This window comes from Podarcis pityusensis, assembly GCF_964106645.2.
Source record: "Podarcis pityusensis genome assembly, chromosome: 5".
Classification (NCBI taxonomy): Eukaryota; Metazoa; Chordata; class Lepidosauria; order Squamata; family Lacertidae; genus Podarcis; species Podarcis pityusensis.
The window spans coordinates 753,850-776,836 of NC_138032.1; the positions used below are offsets into that span (position 1 = coordinate 753,850).

At 52.4% G+C, this 22,987-nt stretch overlaps 1 protein-coding gene across 5 annotated transcripts in view; it reads right to left on the minus strand.

Annotated features, from left to right (window-relative positions):
* Window positions 1-326: 326 nt before the first annotated feature.
* Window positions 327-22,987, minus strand: part of OPA1 (OPA1 mitochondrial dynamin like GTPase) — a 56,255-nt gene continuing 33,594 nt past the window's right edge. For 4 of the 5 annotated variants that reach the window (XM_081007407.1, XM_081007405.1, XM_081007406.1 and 1 more), the window contains 9 exons: window positions 22,178-22,330; window positions 21,032-21,140; window positions 20,676-20,755; window positions 19,764-19,904; window positions 18,344-18,460; window positions 16,227-16,320; window positions 14,939-15,049; window positions 3,358-3,438; window positions 327-2,251 (listed from right to left, as the gene is read on the minus strand). In XM_081007407.1, the coding sequence (XP_080863533.1) occupies window positions 3,371-3,438; window positions 14,939-15,049; window positions 16,227-16,320; window positions 18,344-18,460; window positions 19,764-19,904; window positions 20,676-20,755; window positions 21,032-21,140; window positions 22,178-22,330 (873 nt within the window). In that variant the 3' untranslated portion in view covers window positions 327-2,251; window positions 3,358-3,370. Of the gene's footprint in view, window positions 2,255-3,357; window positions 3,439-14,938; window positions 15,050-16,226; window positions 16,321-18,343; window positions 18,461-19,763; window positions 19,905-20,675; window positions 20,756-21,031; window positions 21,141-22,177; window positions 22,331-22,987 lie in introns of all 5 variants that reach the window. The other variant, XM_081007404.1, reaches the window with a different exon arrangement.

Consider the following 22,987-nt stretch of genomic DNA (forward strand, 5'->3'; position numbering starts at 1 on the left):
CCTCTTGAATTAGGGGGACTCTTCCAAGATGCAGCTTCACTGTTGGGTCCAGGCAGCATGGCCAACAGCGTGGGAAGATGGGCGCTCTAGTCCACCAATATCTGAAGGGCACCACGTTGCCTACCCCTGGTCAGGGCTGACTGGCAGAAAGGGCTCTTGGGGGTTCCCGGCAGAGAGCCTTTTCCCAGCCCTGGCCGGAGGAGCCACGGGGGAATTGAACCGCCTGGGGCACAGCAGGTGCTCTGCTGCTGAGCTGGGGTTCCTGCCCCATCGCCTGAGCCCTTGGGGCAGATGGGCGGCATGCAAATAAAGAAGAGAGTAAGAAATTTAAGTGCTCAAAACCTCTCTTTATTTTGTTTTCCTTCAATGACATCTGCATTCAATAAATAACTTCCACGGGATACATCATGCTAAACGTCAGGTCGGCAACAGAGGCTTATAACTGAAAAGTGGACCAGACAGAATAAAGTACGAGAAGAGGATTGGGGGGGGGCAGGGGGGCGGAAAGAGACGGGTCTTGGTGCAGCACCCCTTTTTGGGAAGGACCCCCTTCTGGGATCCTGAGGTTGCCTCTTGGAAGGCCAGAGCAGCTAAGAGGCTTTTGCATCATTAAGGGCACAGAATCTCTGGCGTGCGGCCAAAAGCATTTGCTATACACACAAACACACAAAATGCCATCTCACTTTTTATTTTAATAGCAGAGGAATGAGGATTGCTCTCTCCCATCACTCTCATTTTGGTTCTTGGCAACAGCTGCCTCTCCCTGCTCATCTTGTTTCCAGATTTCACAGAACACCATGCGGAGGAAGAGGGGGGCAGCAAAGGTAGTATCCCCTTTGCCGAAAAACAAAACAAAACTCCACCTGCGAAGTGCAGCAAGGCAGGATCCCCGGAGGACGAGGGGAGAGAACTTGCAAGGCAGCGCTGCATAGCCCATCGGAGGAAGCAGCCTGCCAGAAAGTCACTTGCGCAGAGGTGGAAAGGCAGACAATGCAGATGTGGGGATAGGGAGGGGGAGAGGGGGCACGAGGACATTTGGAAAGATACCTCAAAAAGCGGGAGAGGAAATGTTACTGGTAACGTGTATTTCTGCATTTAGGGCTGGCGCAAAACGACAGAGTCAACCCACAACGGATGCTTGGAGCTGCTCAATGGGGGTGACGAGTGTCTGCACAGAGGGGGCAGTTTCTTCCACGATGCAGAGAGGAGACGGCTGGGTTTAAAGGGGCTCTGTGTGGAGGGCAGTGACCAGCACACGGCAGGGTCCCCTCTCCCGCCCAAAAGCCATCGGAGCCCTGCAGCATAAAAAAACCAAACCGGGCGAGTCCCTGAAAGGAGCTTTCCCTCCAGAGTCTGCTCCTGCCACGCAGACCAAGAGCAAATCTCTTTGGAGCTTCTTGCCCCTCTCTAAGGCGCTTATTCCACATGTCTCAAAAGCGGCTGATGTGCAACCATTTATCTGGAACCTGCCACTGCCGGTGGGATACTCAGGAAGCATAAAAATAAAAAGTGAAATGGAGCTGGCCAAAGTCCCACCCCAGGACCAAACTGCAGTGAAATGGATAGTGGAGGATGCTGTTCTTGGAGCCAGATGCCCATGAATGGGCCCCCGGGTGCCTGTTTGGACACGGCCTGGGAGCCCCCGCCAGGCTCACTCCCCCTGCCCAGCTTCTCTCCAGTGCCTCAGTCAAGATCTGGCTCCCCAGAAAAGCATTGAAAGGCAGCTGCTCTCGCTTGGAGGGCCCCTCAGTGCGCTGCGTCACACAAACAAACAAACATTACGTAGGAGGTGTTGTCGACGTATGTACAAAGGCTAAAATTTTATTTCAAGCCCCTCGGGTTCGCCACACAAAGGAGCCCCCGACCGGCTAAAATCACTAGAGGCGGCGGAAGGGGTCTTGCCACCCCAGAAAGAAAAACCCCCTACTTCTGGCCCCTCCCTGGAAAAAGAGAGAGGGAGCACTTGCAGAATCTGGACACCCCCTCAAGGCATCCTTTCCAGGTGAGAAAGCGTCGGTTTCCGTTGCCAGGTGTGCTTCCCTCGTCATTATTACTGCCCCCGTCACCCAAAGGGCAGGTGGCAGCCAGGACCTCTCGCTGCCTCCTGCCAATTGTCTCCTTTCCCTGGGAGACGTTCGGGGACACCCCTAAAAAGTGCAACAGGGAGGAGAGGAGGACCAGGAGGCGCCGCGGGGCCATTTCTAGTGCTTTGTGCATTCCAGAAGAGAGGCTTTGTCTTCCTGTAGAAGCTCTGCTGAAACACAAACACAAATGGACTGAATTTGCAGAGAGAGACTGGACAGAGGACCCCTACCCCCGTCCCACCCCCAGTCATTTTTGCTTGCTGGGAAGAGAAAAGCCGCCTCCCATCCTGGGTCGCCATTCACTCGCCAGGTATCTCAATCAAGAGACAGGTCCCTGGCGCCATTCCTCAAGCAAAACCCAGAAGGGTAAAAGAGCAAGACAAGAGGGAGAGATCGGCCCAGATTGAATGTCTTGCCCTCGGCTGGACTTGAGGGACGATTCCAACAGATTCCACATGAAAACGCTTATGGCCCTGTGGAGATGGCAGGACCAAATTGGTGGCGCATGCCCTTCTGGCTTGCACTCTTCATAAAGACTTATCACCCCTCTTTTATTGTCCATTTTGGGTCCCCCAGCCACTGCCACCGTGTCCTTTCTCTTGGCAGATCAAGACGAGCAGGTGACAGCAAAGGTTGCAAGGTTTTTAGCTGGGGCAATCAGAATAAGGTCCACTATTTGACCATTGATTCGAAACCCCAAAATGTATTTTATATAATTGACTTTTTATTTCTATTCTTTGGATATTGTATTGTTGTTTTATTGCTATGGCCGACGGCTGACGCAAATGAAGATTCATTCGTTCAGATTGGCCCAGAGCACGGGGCATCATAGGGCACAATGCCCCCCCCCCCAGTGTGCCATGCTGGAACCAGGAGGCCCAGATTCAAATCTCCAATCAGCTAGGAAGCGTGTTAAGGTGGCTGAGGGGTCAAGAGGCGATTCCGACTAACACAGGAAGAACATTTGTACGGTGAGGACTGTTCAGCAGTGGAAGAGGCTCCTTCGCAAGGTTTTTAAGCAGAGTTGGGTGGCCGTCTGTCAGAGATGACCCTTGGGGAGCATCTGAAAATTCTGTAAGACTTGGATGAAGCAGCAGGAGGATTAACGGAACAACCTTTTAGGGCCCTTCCAGGCAAAGATGGAGGTCCGCAGTCCCTTGGCAAGACGAAGGGGGCTTCCTGCTTCCTGGCTGTGTTACCAAGAGCAAGACGGGCCTATTTTGGGCAGTGTCAGAGCGCTGCAGTTGCTCAGTGACCACCCAGAGCTCCTTACCTGTGAGGACCAGCTACTTCTCTTCTTGATGGAGGGCTTCAATGAAGACTTCAAGTTTCTCCTGGATCTCCCGAACCTTTTCTGGAAAAGTTAAGATGCTGCTGTCAGGACGGATGTCTCCAGGCACAGATGCCTCCTCTCCCAAGTGGAAACAGGCCTGGCCTCCCTGAGGAAGGCTGCGGGGCTGGGCCCCCATCCCATCCCTTCCCTGCCCCACAGGTGCCTCGGAGGCCTCAACAAGACCTGCCTCATCCGCAGCCGGGAGCCTCTTCTGAAGCGGAGAGGGTGCCAGCAGTCAGACTAAGGCCTGCATTGATGTATTAATAATACTGTATTAACATGTCACAGTTAAACTGCATTAATTAAATTTCCACCTTTTATTGCAGACTAATCTAGTATAAAGGGACGCGGGTGGCGCTGTGGGTAAAACCGCAGCGCCTAGGACTTGCTGATCGTATGGTCGGTGGTTCGAATCCCCGCGGCGGGGTGAGCTCCCGTCATTCGGTCCCAGCTCCTTCCCACCTAGCAGTTCGAAAGCACCCCTAAGTGCAAGTAGATAAATAGGTACCGCTTTATAGCAGGAAGGTAAACGGCGTTTCCGTGTGCTGCGCTGGTGCTGGATCGCCAGAGCAGCTTCGTCACGCTGGCCACATGACCCGGAAGTGTCTCCGGACAGCGCTGGCCCCCGACCTCTTAAGCGAGATGGGCGCGCAACCCCAGAGTCGGTCACGACTGGCCCGTATGGGCAGGGGTACCTTTACCTTTACCTTTAATCTAGCATAAAGGTGTGCCTCAGAATTAACTGGTTGGCCAGCCTTGGCAAAACTTCCTAAAAATTAAAATATGGCCTGTGTTTTTGCCGAGAAATAATTTCAGGTTTAGAAGTTGTGAAAGTTCTGAGTGCAGCCGCTTACATTACCACGAGCTCTTCAGAGGAAAGGGTGGAGGGACATATAAATGTAAAAGATTGAATAACTGCGGATGCAGAAGCTTCTGAATGGTTTGTTCTTTTCAGGGGCTGATTTAGGAGGCCACAGTGTGTCTCCTCCAAATAAGGCTGCTTCCTAGATCTCACGCAGCTCACTTTGCTTCAGCAAAGCAGGATTAAATAGCATTTGGAAAGTTACCCCTTGGCCATCTCATAAAATATTCCAGAAGACAAAATAAAAACCACAATTCAGAGGTCCAGCCTTTCAAAAGAGATGGCAGCGTTCAAACTAGCCAAACCAAATCAAAGCAAGACAGGCTAAGAGAAGTGCCCTGAATTTAAAGATGCTTTTGCAAAAGTTGTAATCCAGACTTTGGCCTGTTTTGCTCACCCACCCACAACCATTTTTTTCTTTAAAAGGTCAGAGTTTATCTGGCAGTCTGCCCAGCAGTTGCAGGAGCAGCAGCTACAGCCACTTATCTGTCTATAGGCTTATCTATTTACCTGTCAGCAAAAGGCGCAATTGGTGGCAAAGCTGACCCGAAAACACCCTTCCTGCCACTAGCCCACGGCTGAAGAGGCAGAAAACTCAAAGCAAGGAGCCACCCAAAGCTTGAGGAAGGGCAGAAGAGGCAAAAGGGCAGCCCAATCTCTGCCCAAGCAGACCAGCCCCCAGGCGCCCAGCCTGCACCACCGGCTTGGACTTGGGGGTGTCTCCAGAAAAGAAAAGCCGTCCCTGAGTTACATGGCAGGTGAGAGAGCAGCCCTCTTCATGGGAGCGTGGCGCATGGAGGGTCCTGGGAAGAGAAGAGCGTGCTCTTTCAGAGGTCTGTGTAGCCACTTTATGGGGCAAAAGTAAAAATGAGACCTAGAAAGCAGAAAGAAGCCAGAGCAAACTCTAGAGCAGCGGTTCTCCACCTGTGGGTCCCCAGATGTTATTGGACTACAACTCCCATCATCCCTGAGCTCTGGCCTTGCTAGCTAGGGGTGATGGGAGTTGTAGTTCAACAACATCTGGGGACCCACAGGTGGAGAAAGGCTGCTCTAGAAGACGTGCCTGGCTGGTGCCCTGTATCCGCAGAGTCCGGCCTGCCACCTGGTCGCCAGGAAACCTTCTCCCTCTGAGGCTCTGCCCACTTTCTAGAACATTATGCCGTCCTCTGTTGCTGAACGGCTGTCTCATGGAAGATCACAGAGCCACAGAACTGTAGAGCTGCAAGGGACCCCCAAGGCTCATCTAGCCCAACCCCTTGCGAGGCAGGAATCTCAGCTTGAGCATCCCTGACAGATGGCCACCCAACCTCTGCTTGAAAACCTCCGAGGAAGGAGACCATTCCTCTGCCAAAGAGCTCTGATGGCCAGAAAGTTCTGGTGTTAGGCAGAATCTCCTTTCTTGCAACTTGAAGCCACGGGTTCGAGTCCTTCCCTGTAGTGGAGCAAGTTTGCTTTCTGCTGCTCCAGAGAGGAGGACCTGAACCCGTGGCTTCAACTGCAGGGGCTGGGCTGGATGACCCTGGGGGTCCCTTCCAACTCTACAGATTCCATGAACTTTCCCACCCCAAACCTTCTCCTGTTTCCTCCCCGAACTCTCAGGGCTCAGCACCCTCTCGCTGCCTTGCTTCCTCCCGACCTCTCCGCCCCAAAGCTGCTCCGATGGCTCCTGCACAAACAACGTCCCCTTTGAGAGCTTTCGGCACCGAGCGAGAGATACGGAGAGCCTGGTTCTCGTGACACCTGTTAAACAGCGGCCCCCGGGCCGGCCACCCCGCCTGCAGCTTTGCAACAATGACGCAGGCCCCAGTGAATGGCCTTTCTCCTCCCCATTTACTTCGTGTTTGCTCAAAAGATGAGCCATTTCCCTCCACCAATTCATCCCAGGGTCCCTGATCTGGGTCATGAATATTCCCATAATCCCCTCTCCCAATCTCCCATAAACCCCCGGCTGACACAGAATGAAGAAATCCTCTATTCAGAGGCCTCAAGAGAGCCATTCATCCTGGCGGGGCTCTTTATCTGCACATGAAACGACACCCACAGCCCCTCTCATTTTCTTTGCATTAATCCTCTGATACCGGCTCCAAAGGGGCTCAAAAACAGACTAATTGATCTGTAATTACGCTCTGAATACACACCGTGAACACAGAAAACAGAGTGGGGAGGGAGGGGGACGGTTGCCGGTAACTGTGGGCACAGGATGGAACAGGATAGAGCGAGGGCTGGAAAAATAAAGAAAAACCCACCTCACAGCACCCCCCCCCCGTTCTTAGAGCTACTTCAACCCCCAACTTCTGCAGTGCTGCCCTTTGCTTTGCCTGTTTCAGATCCCGCCCCCCCAGCTGGGGAAGTGGGCAAGGGACTGAGCAGAGGGCTGCCAGACAGTGCCATCCATGATGGCATCACGCAAGAACGTATCATACCAAGAGGCTGCCGGATGAGGCCAAAGGGAGCCCACCAAGCCCAGCACCCTGTTCTCATATTGGCCCACCAGGTGCCCAGCAAGCAGGATTCATGCCCAAGAGCGGACCTTCCTTGCTGTGGTTGGCAGAAAGTGGCACTCAGAAGCATCACTCCCTCTGACCGTGGAGGCGGAGCCATCCTGGCGAGGCGCCATCAATAGCCCTCTCCTCCTCCACGAATTTATCTCACCCTCTTTGAAAGCCATCTGGGTAGATCACCATCATCATAAACTTCATTGAACTAGCCAAAGATCATGGCATCATCCACAAGCACCACCCGAGCAGGTGCCCTTCACGCCTCCTGTGGGAGGGAGTTCCATAGTCTAACTCTGTGTAAAGTGGACTGCCTTTATCCATCTGGAATCTTTCAGTGTTCAGCTTATGTCAGGGGACTGCCATCGGAAGAGGGCAGGGAAGCAGAGGGGCAGTTGGATTACAGGGAACCTCCAAAAATCTTGTGAAGCAGTTCCTCTTCCTGTGGTGAGGAAAGCCACACCTCCAGTGGGGAAGAGGGGAAAGGACCAGAGGATGCTGCTGGGAGACTCAGCACCGCTCCTGGCCAAGCCGGTCAGGAGGGAAGCACGCTCCTTCCGTCACCCACCCTGCACAGAGGTGTAAAATGCAAAGAAGGAAGGGAAAGGCTGGGGGTGACGAAGCTCTTATGTTGGGGGAGGTCCTGGAAACGACCACTCCCGGATTCTGCTAGCGACTGAGACAGACATGAACTTGTGGCTCTGCACTATAAATAGTTTTGCATCAAAATAAAACCTGTAGAAGACAGGTCTGAGTCCCGTCTGATTACTCACGAGCAACCACCACTGCCGTCTGACAGCTTAGTTACAGGTGCACAAGTTCTAGTGTGAGGAGAGAGGGAGGAAAACACTTCTCTCTCCACTTTCTCTATGCCACATGCAAATTTGCTAACTTCCATCATGTCACATGCTCCCTGCCTTTCTCTCAACCGAAAAGTCCCAAATGCTGCAACCTTTCTTTGCAGGAGAGTCTCTGGATCATTTCGGTTGCTCTTTTCTGAACCTTTCCAACCCTACAATATCCCTTTCGGGGCGAGGCGCCCAGAACGGTCCTCGCATGCCTTTGTGCAGCTGCACAGAGAGACTGAAGGCTGCCTGAACCGGGTGATCTGAGCTCGGGTCGTGCCCTACTTCATTTCCCACCCCCTTCCTTTTTTCAAAAACCACTTTACATTAATGCCTCGCATTTTTGAACCAGTTTCCTCTTGCTCACATACCGAGCCGACCGGCAGGAAAAAGCAGAACTTTAAAGAGAAAGCCACCCAGGCTGCCCTTAAAGAGACAGATCTCCATCGATCACTTGCGGAGACAGATTTATAATAAGAGGGCCCCCCCTCTGTTTCTTTAAGGCTGCAAAACCAGATGGGAAGTGAATGGACAGCCAGCGGGTCAAGAAAACACAGGGGAGGTTCCGCTTGTCTGCCGCATTTGTGTTCCCCGCAGAGAAAGGGGGTCAAGACGGAAGCAGCACGGCCGGCGGATGGAAAGGGCCTCCTTTCTTCGCCCGCCTACAAAGGCCGGCGCTGTTCCCCTCGCCCCGCTGTCAAGCGGGGAGAAAGATTGGCTTGTCAAAAGGTCCCCGGCAGCCCCGGCTTCCCAAAGAGGCAGAGGCAGGCAAATGAATCCGGGGAGATTGTTAAACAATTAGCTCATTAGCGCCACGAAAGCGCCAGACAAAGGGCTGCCGAGCGGAAGGCGCTGGAGCGGGATTTATAGCAGTTCAGGGAGAGTCGCCCCATGAATCACGGCAGCGGAGGCTGTTGCGCAGGATTAAAAGGGAAAGCTCGCAGGAGAGGCAAAGGAAGTCGGAGGAAGCGTGCGCGGCCGGCGAGGAGCACGCTCAAAGGGCGCATTGTCAGCAGTGCGCAAGGAGGCCAGTTGCTGCCTTCCTGGGAACCCCGGAATTGCAGAAGCAGAACAGAGCAGGGCAGCCACCAGCCAAGGGCGGGCACAGGGGGACTCTCCAACCTGCAGCTGGAAAACCAGCCCCCACTCAGTTTCAATGCAGCCCCCCCCCTTGGCGCCAGCTGGGTACTTCAGACTACAACTCCCATCCCAAAGTTGCGCAGGCTGGTGCTGTAGTGCAATTGGGAGAGCACCCAGTGGAAGAAGGCTGATTTAACCCAGGAACCTGCGTGCACCTATGTCAACACCACCCCCAACATCACCTTGGCATCATGGAAGCCTCCCTAGGGACCTTGAGGAAAGACAGAAGCAAGGAGTCCTGGGCAGGGGCATGAAGGAGAATCACAGAACTGCAGTTGGGAGGGACCCCAAGGGCTGTGCCAACCCCCTGCAATGAAGGAAGCGCAAAAGGAACTCTGCTTTGCACCGTAAATAAATAGGCAGGTTGGGAACGGACCCTGAGAAACACCTGCATCTCTGAATCTCTCTTTGCTGCCGCCACCTTTCAGGGCAGGAACAAAGACAGGACTCCCAAGACACCGTCCAGAGCACCTGGGGTTTCCTTCCAGACCCTTTCTCTTCCCAATAATCCTGTGAAGGGGGTCAGCTTCATCAGTGAGCTTGGCTCTCTGCCACTCAATACTCCAAAGCCGCCAGCCCCCCCCCCCGGCTGGTTTCCTAGGAGAGACCCGACCCCTTCTTGACACCTTCGGGAGCCACGCTGCCATCCTGAGCTGGACATACTCTTAGAATGCGGCTGGGAACTGAGAGCTGTCGCTGAGACCACGTAACACCGGTCCTGAAAGACCTTCATTGGCTCCCAGTACTGTAACTGTGCCCCTGAAGGACCAGGTGCACAGCCTGGGAGTCATTTTGAACTCAGCTGTCCATGGAGGTGCAGGTCAATTCTGTGTCCAGGGCAGCTGTCTACCAGCTCCACCTGGTACGCAGGATGAGACCCTCCCTGCCTGCAGACTGTCTTGCATGCTCTGGTTATCTCCCGCTTGGACTACTGCCATGCGCTCTATGTGGGGCTACCTTGGAAGGTGACCCGGAAACCACAACTAATCCAGAATGCGGCAGCCAGACTGGTGACTGGGAGTGGCTGCCGAGACTACATAACACCAGTCCTGGAAGACCTACATTGGCTCCTAGTACGTTTCTGAGCACAATTCAAAATGTTGGTGCTGACCTTGAAAGCCCTAAACGGCCTCGGTCCAGTATACCTGAAGGAGCGTCTCCACCCCTATCCTTCTGCCCGGACACTGAGGTCCAGCTCCAAGGGCCTTCTGGCAGTTCCTTCACTGTGAGAAGTGAGCTTACAGGGAAGCAGGCAAACGGCCTTCTCAGTGGTGGCGCCCGCCCTGTGGAATGCTCTCCCATCAGATGTCAAGGAAATAAACAACTATCTGACTTTTAAAATACAACTGAAGGCAGCCCTGTATAGGAAAGTTTTTAATGTCTGATGTTTTATTGTGTTGGGAGCTGCCCAGAGTGGCTGGGAAAACCCAGCCAGAGGGATGGGGTATAAATAATAATTAATTATTATTATCATTATTATTCTGAGTCAGTATGAGGCAGCTTCCTCTGGGGTGATGTCTGCATGGCAAGAGGCTTCCTGAGCAGCCAGCTAAGAGCAGCCTCCCAGAACCATCTCAAGGGCTGCGTCCGAGCGCAAGGGAAGAGCTCCTGCTAGCAGCCCCCACCTGCCTGCCTGTGTGTGGCCAGGCCTCTCTCCGTGGGAAGGGGCCTTTGTGCAGAAGAAAGTCTCAACTCGCCTGCGACACCTGCCCAGGTGCCAGCATTTCATGGACTGACAATGCCGGGGGGGGGGCCTGGACACCCCCTCGCTGGCACATCTCAGCTTTCCTGACAAGATTTCCCTCTCCTGCCCTCCCTCCCCATCAAGCACAGGCCGTTCTACATAACCAGGATTAAGAAAATCAGGAAGCTAGAACAGTCCCTTGATCGAAAACAGATTCTGCATATTTAGGAAGACCACTTCCTCTTCACGGCATCGGCAGATAAACACTCTCCCAAACCATCACCACTTCCAATACAAAATTTGTGGCTATTGGGAGAAAGCAGAGTTGAGCGGAATGAGAGGAAACCAAAGGAGCTAGACTATGACAGACTCTGCTATCAATGCTTTCTTGAAATAGCTCAGCGAGAGGCCAATAGCTCTGGTACCGTAGGACAAAGGCTCCCAATTGGTGGTCTGCGCTCCCCCCCCCCCCCCGGGTCTGCGGCATCCTTCACATAACAAAAACTAACACAGAGACATAATTTTTTTTCAAAAGTATGAGGCCCATGGCTTGGCTACTGAAAAATAGGCGTTCTGCAGTACTTAGCTAATTTGGCAACACTGTGTTCGGATATCCTATGTGCTTCGAACCTAACATATTCCCACTTGATTATCCGAATGATCAAGAAATACTGTTTAAGCTTAAAACTGCTGCTCAAATTACAACAGCTAAAAATTGGGGGGGGGGGGAGCACACCTCAACCCTCCGAAAGGATCGAGGGAAAAACTGGTCCAAGGGAAAGCAGCCCAAACTTTCTCGACAGTCTCCCCAAAAGGCCAGAAGATTTGGCAGCTTGGCAACGGCTGTGAAGGCAAGGCGCTTGCTGTGTCCTCCCCCTCCAGGAGGAAAGCCTGGGCATGCGATGCAGCTGCGAGGAAGGGCTTCCTCCAGAGAAGCCGGGGAAGGCGGTGGCAAGCCCAGGCAAGCCCCAGAGAAAGAAATTGGAAATGCACAACCTGTCTCTGGGGGCAGCCGCTGCTGCCTGGGAGATGCTGCTGCCACTGCAAGTGACAAAGGAGGGTAAACAGAGGCAGGAGGTCAGCATGCCAGCAAACCCGCCTCCCTCTTTCATAGGGATCCTCCGAAAGGCAGCCACCTGCTGCCCCCTGAAGCAGGGAAAAGGCACTGCTCCTTCTGAGGCATTTCACGAAGGGTCTCTGCCTCTCCGGGAGCAGGAATGACGACAAGACTGCAGAGTCGCACCTGACCCAATGTTCTGGGCTCAAGCAAACACAAAAAGGAGCTGAAAGGTTTGCCTGGCATTGCAAAATCCCCACTGAAGCTGGGCAAGATTCTGCACATTGAGACTTTTCAACCAGTTGCCACCAGGGCTCTGAGCCACATCCTGCTCAAGTCCTGAGTGAACAGGCTCTCGGACTCATCTCTCGGGAAGGCTCTGGAGAAATTAGGCTGTCCCCCGCCCCCTCCGCCACTGGGAGAGAAATATGAGAGTGACTTAGAAACCGCAGCGAACCGCCTCGCTACTTCCAGGTCTTGGGAAATCTGATCCTTTCCCAGAATAATTTCCAAGAGGCAACTAATTCTGGAGGGAGAGTGAACAAAACAGAGACACAGGAGTAGGCTGCTCAAAAACCCACAACTAGGCATATTACATGCATGACTGAAATTTAAAAAAGGTTTTTAAAAGAATATGCACTGAGAGAAACAGAGACAGACAGAAATATCAAGATTGGGACTGCAACAGGTAGGTTAACCCTCCTCAGGAAATCTTCATTATGAAACACAGGGAGGAAAGAAATTCCCACCTGGCCTGTCCCTGGAGGGATGCTTCCTTCAGCCTCCCAGGGCAAATGGCAGCTTTGGAGGCCAAATTTAGCCAGCGCTATGGAGTAGGGGTTTGACCAAACTGCGGGAGGCAGTGGAAGACAGGAGTGCCTGGCGTGCTCTGGTCCAGGGGGTCACAAAGAGTTGGACACTACTAAAGGACTAAACAACAACAAACGGAGTAGGGGGCGAGGCTTAACTCTTTAAAAATCAAATGCCGTCAGGCGTTTAGCACATGGTTAGTTTGGTCCTCGGGGACCAATTTCTCTTGGAGGCAGCAAGCCCCTGTCTCCATCCTGCAAATGTCTTATGCAGGACAAAGGCATGGCTAGATGAGCACTGAGCAGGACCCAACCCATTAAAAGCTAATTCCTGGACAGAGGCTTATGTAACTCACTGGCTGTAAGTAGTACAGACAAGCCAGGATGTTTGGGTGAATATTATGGCATGCAAGCGTCTTTGCCCCCACCTTTCCCAGATGTTCTGTGACCATAAAACTTCATACTTGATCCTGACCCAACAATACTAGCACAGAAACTACTGACATTCCAGAAGGCCACGGTATATTTATTAAGTTACTAAAAATCATATTTGAAGTTTTCATCCTCCCATAAAACACCTGGATTAGTTCTGTGGTATGGAAATTATTTTTAATAGTCTGAGCTCCTTTGCTTTTCTGAGGAATTTCTTCACTAGCAGGGATTTAACAGCCGTCATCGTAGGGGGGGGGGGGATGAGCGCCCTAAGAAGAGGGGGCCCGGCTCAACACGGAAGGCTCCACAGGCCGAAGGAAAGAGCAGAACAAAAGGCTCACATGAAACTGGGCACTGAGTACCTGTCTGCCTCATGGCAGCCTCTCGACAGCAGAAGACGCCGTCCAAGCGCATCTCAGAGCCGTGCAAGCCATGACAAAGCCCCTCAGACAGCCCAGCGCCATTCAGCGCTGACGTCTCCCCGCAAGAGAGCAAGACTTCTGTGTGAGTGCCTGGAGGATGGATGGCAACTAACGGGTTGAGACTGAATCCTGACAAGACAGACATACTGTTTTGGGGGGACGGGGGCGGGCGTGTGGGGGGGGACTCCCTGGTCCTGAATAAGGTAACCACATAACACCACTCCTGAAAGACCTTCATTGGCTCCCAGTACTGTAACTGTGCTCCTGAAGGACCAGGTGTGCAGCCTGGGAGTCATTCTGGACTCACAGCTGTCCATGGAGGCGCAGGTCAGTTCTGTGTCCAGGGCAGCTGTCTACCAGCTCCATCTGGTACGCAGGATGAGACCCTCCCTGCCCACGGACTGTCTCGCCAGAGTGGTGCATGCTCTGGTTATCTCCTGCTTGGACTACTGCCATGCGCTCTACGTGGGGCTCCCTTTGAAGGTGACCTGGAAACTACAACTAATCCAGAATGTGGCAGCTAGACTGGTGACTGGGAGTGGCTGCCGAGACAACATAACACCAGTCCTGAAAGACCTACACTGGCTCCCAGTACACTTCCAAGCACAATTCAAAGTGTTGGTGCTGACCTTTAAAGCCCTACACGGCCTTGGTCCAGTATACCTGAAGGAGCGTCTCTACCCCCATCATTCTGCCCAGAAACAGAGGTCCAGCTCCGAGGGCCTTCTGGTGGTTCCCTCCCTGTGAAAAGCCAAGTTACAGGGAACCAGGCAGAGGGCCTTCTCGGTGGTGGCACCCGCCCTGTGGAACGCCCTCCCGTCAGATGTCAAAGAAATAAACAACTATCTGACATTTACAAGACATCTGAGGGCAGCCCTGTTTAGGGAAGTTTTTAATGTATGATGTTTTATCGCTTTATTATTATTATTAATGATAATATTCTGTTGGGAGCCGCCCAGAGTGGCTGGGGAAACCCATTCAGATGGGTGGGGTATCAATCAATCAATCAATCAATCATCATCATCTGGTGGCAAGCCCAAACAAGAGAGGCGATTTCTGGCCGGCAAATGTTTCCAATTACTTCCAACCAGAGATTAAATTACAAGGAGGCGGGCGAGGGAGAACCTCCCCAATTGCCGCTGTGTGTCACGCAGGCAACGTTATCACCTGCGCCTTTACCGCCAGAGGTGCCGTGGTCGGCGGAAAAGTATTACGGCCTCCCCCCTCCACCCCCTCGTCAAAAAATGCCTTCCAGATGTGATCTGCTCCTGCCGTCACGGAAAGAGGCACAGCATTCACTCCTACAGCTAGGGAGGCAAAACCCTGACTGATCCAGAGGGCAACTTTTCTTTGCACAAAATGCCTTTACATGTTTTTTTCCCCTGGCTGGGCAACCAATTCTAAAGCTTGCTAGCCAAAACTGTCACAGCCGTTGGGGCCGCTCAGAGGTGTCATGGGCCAGGAAGCTAGAAGGCACTGAGCCTGTAACAGGACAGCTTACTTAGAAAGGAAGAGAGAAATGAATAAATATAGGGGTGGGGCGGTGTTCCCCTGAGCAGGCACCCCAGGGCAACCTTGCTTTGATTAGGTGGTTCTGGCTTTAAATGACGGCCAAGCGCTTTCTGGATTTTTAAGCATGCACCTAATAAGAACCAACGAGATCTCTAACCCTAAGCAGAATTTCCAGAACAAAGGACCCAACTTCTGCAGCAGGAGAGGGCCTTTTCCACGCGCTGCTGCAGCCACCGCAGCTCCTGGGCCAGAGAGATACTCACTCAGGTCCTCGGCCAGCTGGACTCTTTTCCCCGTGAGCAGCTTCATCTTCTTCTCGCAGTCCTCAGCAAAATCCTCCAGCACCTCTTTCACGTTCTTCTCCAGGCGCCTCACTGTCAGGGAGGAAACGGGAATTTAAAATATATTCATTTGTATTTCTACATCTGGGGTTGGGGTGAGGATAATAGTAGAGGGAGCGCTTGTACAAATCTTACATTCACGCGAAATACCTGCTGGAAGGGACAAGCCATGCCTGAACGATGCCAAAACAGCATCACCAGTGCCAACCTCTCCAGAAGGATACCCAAGCTGGGAGTCCAGGAGTAATACGAGAGATCGAGGGTTAAGGATCTCCCCGCTCCCTCAAGGCTCGCCATGGGCCACCCCTACTGTCTTCCTGGATTTGATCTCGACCAAGCCAGCTGAGCCACAGACAGCGGATACTCAAAAAGGAGCACTGGAGACTTCATTTTACACGTCAGTAATGAACAACTGCAACAATCTCTTCCAATGAACTTAGGAAAAGTATAGTTTTTGAGTCACATGCCTTTTCAGCTCCTTACTGACTATGCTTTTGTTTTTCAATACAGCTTCCAAAAAATTGTGATTCATTTAAGTAATATACACTGGTACCTTGGTTTAAGAACAGCTTAGTTTATGAACAACTTGGATTAAGAACGCTGCAAACCCGGAAGTAGGTGTTTTGATTTGTGAACTTTGCCTTGGAAGCAGAATATGTTCCGCTTCCTGTCAAGTGTGTTCCATTTGTAAATTGAGTCCCCCGCTGCTATAAGAAAGCGTGCCCTGGTTTAAGAACGCTTTGGTTTAAGAACGGACTTCCGAAACGGATTAAGTTGTAAACCAAGGTTCCACTGTATGGTGGACCTGATATAATTTCCCCCACTGCTTACTTTCAGTCTCCATCGTGATCCCATCCAGTTTGACTGTATTGACAAACCTTACGCTTGGTATTGTTTTTAATAATGATAACGATGATAATAACAATAATGACATTTCTTAAATCCCACCCATCTGACTAGGTTGCACTAGCCACTCTGGGCAGCTTCCAACAAAAATGCACAGGAAAACAAACAACAACAACAACAAACTTTAAAAACTTCCCGAAACAAAAAACGTTGATGGGGAGGAAAAGGAGGCTTTGGAGAGGGCCAAAATTGCCTGCCCAGCCGGAGTCCAGGAGGCCAATGGCACCGCCAGCATCAAGCCAGGCTCCCACCAAACTAAGGAAGAGCTTGCAGCCCAGCAGGGCAGCCTCTGCAGGCCTCTCACCTTCCGTGTTGGTCAGCTGCTGCCTCAAGGTGTTGGCCGTGATGCCCAGCATCCGCTGAATCCGCCAGAACAGGACCACATCGTTGCACTCGAGCTGCAACCACACAGCGAGGAACAAGGGAGCATCAGGGAAGCAGCAAAGAACCCAGTAGACCACATGGCATCTCCTGTGGCTTCATTCATCATTTATTCTCAATACAAGCCAAAAAATGGTTTGATAGGCAAAAACCAGCCCCTGCAATTTGGCCCAGAAGCAGCCAGCAATGCTGGCTGGGTACTGTTCCGTGCTTATTATATGCTCAAACCTTTCCGTGCTCAATGCAAGACCACCTAAAGCATCCGAAAACAATCCTTAGGCTGTCATCCCAGAAACAAAACACAGCAACTGATCAGTGATGCCGTCAATGTAAGACGTATCACTCTTTTACGGTGCTACACTGGAATGGCTTTTCAAATGCATTTTCAGAATTTGAAGCTGTTTTTAAAAAAGAAAAGAGGCATATAAATGCTTTTTAAAATAAAATATGAACAAGCAAATCCAACAGAAGACAAAGGGCACCAAAAGCTTGGTAACAGCGAAGAAGGCATTGGTTATTCAAGGAAGAGCAGCTTAGCTGTGAAGCATTTAAAAAAGGTAAAGGACCCCTGAAAGTTAAGTCCAGTCGCAGACACCTCTGAGGTTGCGGCACTCATCTCGCTTTACGGGCCGAGAGAGCCAGGGTTTGTCTGCAGACAGTTTTTCTGGGTCATGTGGCCAGCATGACGAAGCTGCTTCTGGCGAACCAGAGCAGCGCACAGAAATGCCGTTTACCTTCCCGCCGGCGCGGTACCTATTTATCTACTTGCACTTTGACGTGCTTTCAAACTGCTGGGTTGGCAGGAGCAGGGACCGAGCAACGGGAGCTCACCCCGCAGCAGGGATTCGAACCGCCAACTTTCTGATTGGCAAGCCCAAGAGGCTCAGTGGTTTAAACCACAGCGCCACCCGCGTCCCTTGAAGCATTAAAAGCGGCACCCAAAAGAAACAGAGGGGGCATCATCTCCCTGCATCTCCCAGGGCAGAGGGCGTCTCATGGCCCGGGGGCTGCCTTGCAAGGGGGCCCTAACCCTCATGCTCCTCACCTACCCAAGCAGCTAAGCGTCTGCTGGTGGAGACCTCAAGCCCGGTAACATTTAGCAAGGCCCCTTTGATTTTCAGCAGGAAAAGAAGAAAGAGCTGCGGTGTCTGTAAGCAGCCTCAGCGAGTGCCTTGCTCACAGCCAGTGGAATGCAGGATCCTATCTAACACCACAACCTGGCCTCAAACGCAAAATGTCCTGCTACAGCTGGCTGGTGGCGCAGCGTTTTCTATGTCCATATGACTGAGGGGGAAACTAAGGCTGCAAAGCGTCACCCTGCTAGACCATCAAGGGCGGCCATATGTCAGGGATCCTTCCCTTGCAATTCCTGCATTGCAGGGGGTTGGGGGCCGGGCGTGACGACCTTTGGGGGCACCTTCCAACTCTACAACTTCACAAGGGAGTTGTGGAAACAGTGGGAGGGCACACACTGAATCAGAACCAGAGATGCCGTGAAGACAGGCAAGGGCAAAGGAGCAGCAGAAAGGGAAATGGCCAGTGTCTGCAAGAACTCCAGTTCATCGGCCCTGACAAAAGCCACTTCTTCTCTGGCGTGCAAAATACTTTTAAAGAGTCCAACCCTTGAAGTCCTCCATCTTCTTCTTGGAAGAACTGCGTGGCCCACACAGCGAGGCTCGGCCTTGGGGGCTTCTCGGCCCTTCTACCGCTGCAGAGGACAGCAGACACTCACAAGGGAGACATGTGGGGTGCAAGGGGGACGCTCAATCCCAGCTAAAGAGCCAGCCCTCTTTGTTGTGAGTCCCAGGAACTCAAGAGGGGCAGCCCCACGGAAGAGTGAGAGAGGCAGGGACCAGATGCTTATCCCAAGACTACCACCTAGTGGAGTGTCCCAAAAATATCAATCAGAGAGAGAGAGAGAGAGACTGGAGGAGGGGTGGGGGATTTTGAGTGAGACCCCCTCGCCTTTCCTGGTCAGACATCAGGGGAGGGTGGCGGCTGTTCCCTAAGTGCTCGTAACCCGCAAGTTCTTCCACTTACCTCAGAGTCCACAAAATGCCTCTGGTAGTAATAAAAGCCTCTCCGGCAGAGGTTGCAGTGGCCCAAGGCCTTCTTCAAGAAATGCCGCCTGTAAACCTGGTGCCAGGTGTCTTTAATCTGGGACCAAAGGGAGAGAGGAACATCTGGTTATCGTTGGCCCAAATCCAGACGGCCCCGGAGCACGTGCCGGCCGGCAGATGTTGCGCGGTGCTCAGAAGAAAGCTCAGCCTTGGAAGCAGCTGAGAGAGAGGCTGGGCTGTCAGCAGAAGGGGCCCTGCTGGCTCACATGGACACCACCTCCCAAGAAGGGGAGGAGGAAAGGCACCAGGGTCTGTTTTGGGTTGTTGCTTTTACTGAAACCTGTCCAGCAGCCGCCTATTCCCGATGGGGAAAGTGCTCCTGCAAACGGAGAGCGTGAAAGAAACATGCTCTTCTGAATCACGGCTGAAGCAGCATCTAGCACAGGGGTCGCCAACCTGTGGCCCGTGGGCCACAAGCAGCCCACGGGGGTCGTTTAAATGGCCCCCAAACCGAGCTGCCTGCTCGGCAAGTCCCTGCGTGCTGCGCTAAACCGGCACAATGCGGAGCAGGGACTCGCTTCCACAGCGCCGGAAATCGCATCTACACAGACGCCAAAAATCACGTCTGCGCAGATGTGATCCGGTCCACGGAGTGATCTCTGCAGGAGTGAATTGGCCCAGGTGAGGTAAACCTTGTCAACCCCTGATCTAGCAGGATTCAGCTTCCTCCACTCAAACACAGTCTTCCGCTAATTGCATCCTCACCACAAGTCTGGGAATTTAGGAAAGGGTTACAGCTCAGGGATGCAGCCGTTGCTTGGCATGCAGAAGGACTCAGGCCAGTCCCTGGCAGCCTCTCCAGACAGGGCTGGGACAGACGCCTGTCCAAAATACTGGAGGGTCACTGACAGTCAGCGCAGACAACACCCAGCTGGGTGGACCAATTGGCCTGACTTCTCGGTTCCTTGCTCAAGCTACTTACCGAAATGTGGAAGTAAGTGGGAAATCTTGGGTAGAGAATTTGAATCCCCCATGGCCAAAACCAACATGCTATGAACTGCACTTCCTAAGAGTAGCCCAAGCAAACGCACGGCCAGCTTTTGACGCCAATGTCTTACTCAGAGAGAGGGAGGGGGAAAGGGAAGGAAGGAAGGAAGACATGGCACTTCCGCTAAGCCTTTCCCCTTATTACGACCATCAAACACACCTCCACATACTCTGACCTCCCCAAGAATGTCTGGGAGCTTAACTTCCCGAAAAGCAACCAGCCATTTTGGCAGAACAGCAAACATCCACAACAAGTCTTGCTGGGACTGTTCAGAGCCGATGAAGGTTTCCATATTCAGAGCCCAGCCTTTCCCTGTTATTGGAACTGAAAGGAGCCGGGCAGAGCTTCTTACCAGGCAGGGGTCCACGGCCACCCCGCGGGCCTCCAGGTTCTTCCGGACGGTTGTGACCTCGTCGTTTGCAAGGTAAGCCGGATGCTCTTCGTTGCATTTTATCATCTTCTCAAGTTCGTTTTTCGTTTCATTGCGGATGGTCTTAAAACAAAAGAAATGCCATTGTTTTTTATTTTATTTTTAAAGTCTCACTCTTGCCCTAAGAGGAGTGGGGAAAAATGAAATCAAGATTCTGGTACGCCTTGCATGTTTAAGTCTCCCAAAAGATAACACCTAGCCAAGGCACAAAAGTTGTGCAAAGATATAAGCACAAAAGCAGGGACAGAATGTTTCCAGCTTCTCTCCTGACTCACCCTCCCAACCCAATAAGCTGGTCCAAAACGGGGGCCTCCAAAGTTTTCTGGAAACATGGAAGCCTTAACTTTAGTCAGTCTCGGGGGGGGGGGGGGCTGCCACCAGGAGCCCTTCCCTAGAGAGGGTATAGAAATACTGTAAGGAAATAATAAAATAATGAAATAGGTTCAGATTGTATAATCAAGGGGGGGGGTGATCTTAGGGCCTCTTCGTCTAAGCACCCTCCCCCAATTTGGTTACTATGATGCTTCAACGGCACCAGGACTCCACATGCAGGGAATACATATTTCTATCTTGGGGGAAATTAGCACAAATAGCCACCGGCTGCCCTTGTGCAACTGCAACGTGAGACAAGGTGTGGCCTTGGGGTCACTCAGGTTTTCCAGAAAAGCACCTTGATCTGGGCACACCTTTGCAGACCCAGGAATTGCACAGCAAGTGTGCTCTCCTCCCATGTTTTGATTAGGCTTCTTCATTTCAGCTAACATTATTACTGACATATATATATATTGCAGCTGGGCCAGAGAATCCCAGGGCAATACCTGGGCAGCTTTTTACCTGTTCTTTGGTGCGCCCCACCCAGTAGAGCCACCTTTTCTTCCAGTCTGGGCCCACCATGTCTTCAATGACTGATTCAGCTGGACAAGAACACAAAGAGCACAACATTGAGTACACAACACCACACTGTGATTTTCTCTCCCTCCCTCTCATGCTGAGCAACCACTGATTTAATAAGCAGCATTCTGGACTGCCTGCAAAGGGGGGAGCAGCTTCAGGAGGAGGAGGAGGACAGGTCAGGGCGGAAGAGACAACAGCGCCCTGACCAAGGGGTGACCAGGAGGATTTAATGGTAGCGTCTGGTGGCAAAAGCTCAGCTCCAGAGAAAGGCAGCCAAGGGGGAGAGGAGCACTCACTGTCTTTCAGGCGACTGTGCAGGGTCTCCTCCATGAACTGAATCGCTGCGTCCCACTGCTGCTTGTCCGAGATGGAGCGGTCCTCCAGGGCGTTGTGCTGGATCACTCTCTGCCAAAGCACAGGGCAGCCGTCAGGTCCCCAAACGGGCTCTGCTTTTTCTCCCCCTTAAAGCAACCCAGCTTCCACATGCGCAGCAAAAGCGCCAGGTAATTCAGAAGCTTGTTCCTCAAGAATTCTCAAAGCAAAGCTGCTGGAAGAGCCGACATGCTCCAGGCCAGCTCAAGTGAGCTCACCGCAAGTGGCAGCAGAGCAGGGAAAAGGGAGTCCCTGTGATCTGATTTCAGATCCCTCTCTTTCTGGGAAGGACAAGCTTGGAGTTATGATGGACTGCGAAATGGATTCAGCCTTCTTCAGGTGTTTCGTTTGACCCCATGAGGGCAAAACACATGTAAGAGGGAGAACAGCTCTATGCTCACAGTTTCTGCATGAAGATCAGGAGTTGAGGGGTGGCCTGCGTGCCCCCAGCCCCAGTTACACATTTGTTACCTTAATCAGACTGAATACCCCCAAAAAGACATTCTAACGTTTGGCTGAGCATCACTGTAGCATTTTGGGTATACAGTCATACCTCGTGTTGCGTTCCGCTCTCGTTACAGACTTGCAGCTTACGAACGCAGAAGCGCTTGATCGCGCCATGCGCATGCACAGAAGAGGCGCTCTAGTTGCGGACTTTTCAGGGTGCGAATGGCACCCCAAAATGGATTAAGTCCGCAGCTAGAGGCACCACTGTAGAGATGTGAAGGCCAAGAAATGACAACAACAATAAAGGAAAAAACATTTCCTCCTCTTTCCACTTTTTCTGGGTATTCATCCAATTTCTGTTTTTCACCCTGGCCTTCACACGTCTATCCAGGTAATGATATAGATCCAATTAATCAAGTCAATGAACAAATTTCTAAGCAGTGATGCCAACGCCACCACTGGAAGCCCCACCAACCAAAGAAAGGCTCTGGCGATTCCTTCGTCCGCACATAAAGAAACAACATGTTAAAACTAGAAAAGCGCACACAAAGCCTTGTCAAAAGAGAGGGATTCGTTTCTTCTAAGCCACGGAAATATATTAAGGGAAAGGATTAAGGCCCCACCAGGCTGTCTTCCGCTCTCTCGTTCCACTTGTGGCGCTTGATGCTCTCATCCTTCACGGCTTGCTTCAGTTTGTCAAAGATGTCGTCATGCTCTTTGCCCTTCTCTTCCGTCATGAAGCGAGCAAACTCCTCCTGGAGGGTCTCCCAGGCAACCTGCAGATTGGGAAACAGTCCGGCCTTGAGAAGCGGCTCAACGCTGGAGGCACCAGACTGGGCTCAGACAAGCGCTGAGGCCAGCAGAGGGAAGCAAATCTAACACGAGATGCGGAAACCGACTCACATCAAACACATCAACTCACATGCCCTGTGCAATAACAGGGGGCGGCGGCGGGGGGGGGGGGGGGGACACGGGACAACCGCCTGTGCCCTGACACTGAAGATGCCCAACACGGAATGATAACCGACAGAGCCACTTCCGTGAGGGAAGTGAAAGGTTGAACTGGAGAGGGTGGGTGGGGCGCAGAGGAGACACCAGACAGCATATGAGAAGGGGCTGTTTCCAGGGCTGTGCAGAAAGGGTTGTTATGCAGGAAGAGAGGTGAGGTGGGAAGAGATGCCAGAGGCAGGTGGAAAGAAGGGAGGGGGCAGCCTGTGGGACTGGCTGAGGAGTAGAGTGGGTGGAAGAGGCACTCTGAAGGACCAGAACTGGTGATGGCACAGAAGTGAGGTGTGGGTGGCAAGGACACCAGAAGAGCCCTGCTAAATCAGACGAGCATCCTGCCCCCGCAATGGCCAACCCAATGCCCACCGTGGGAATCCCGCAAGCAGGACATGGAGGGTGTCAAGAAGAAACCTTCAGCCATACGGGGC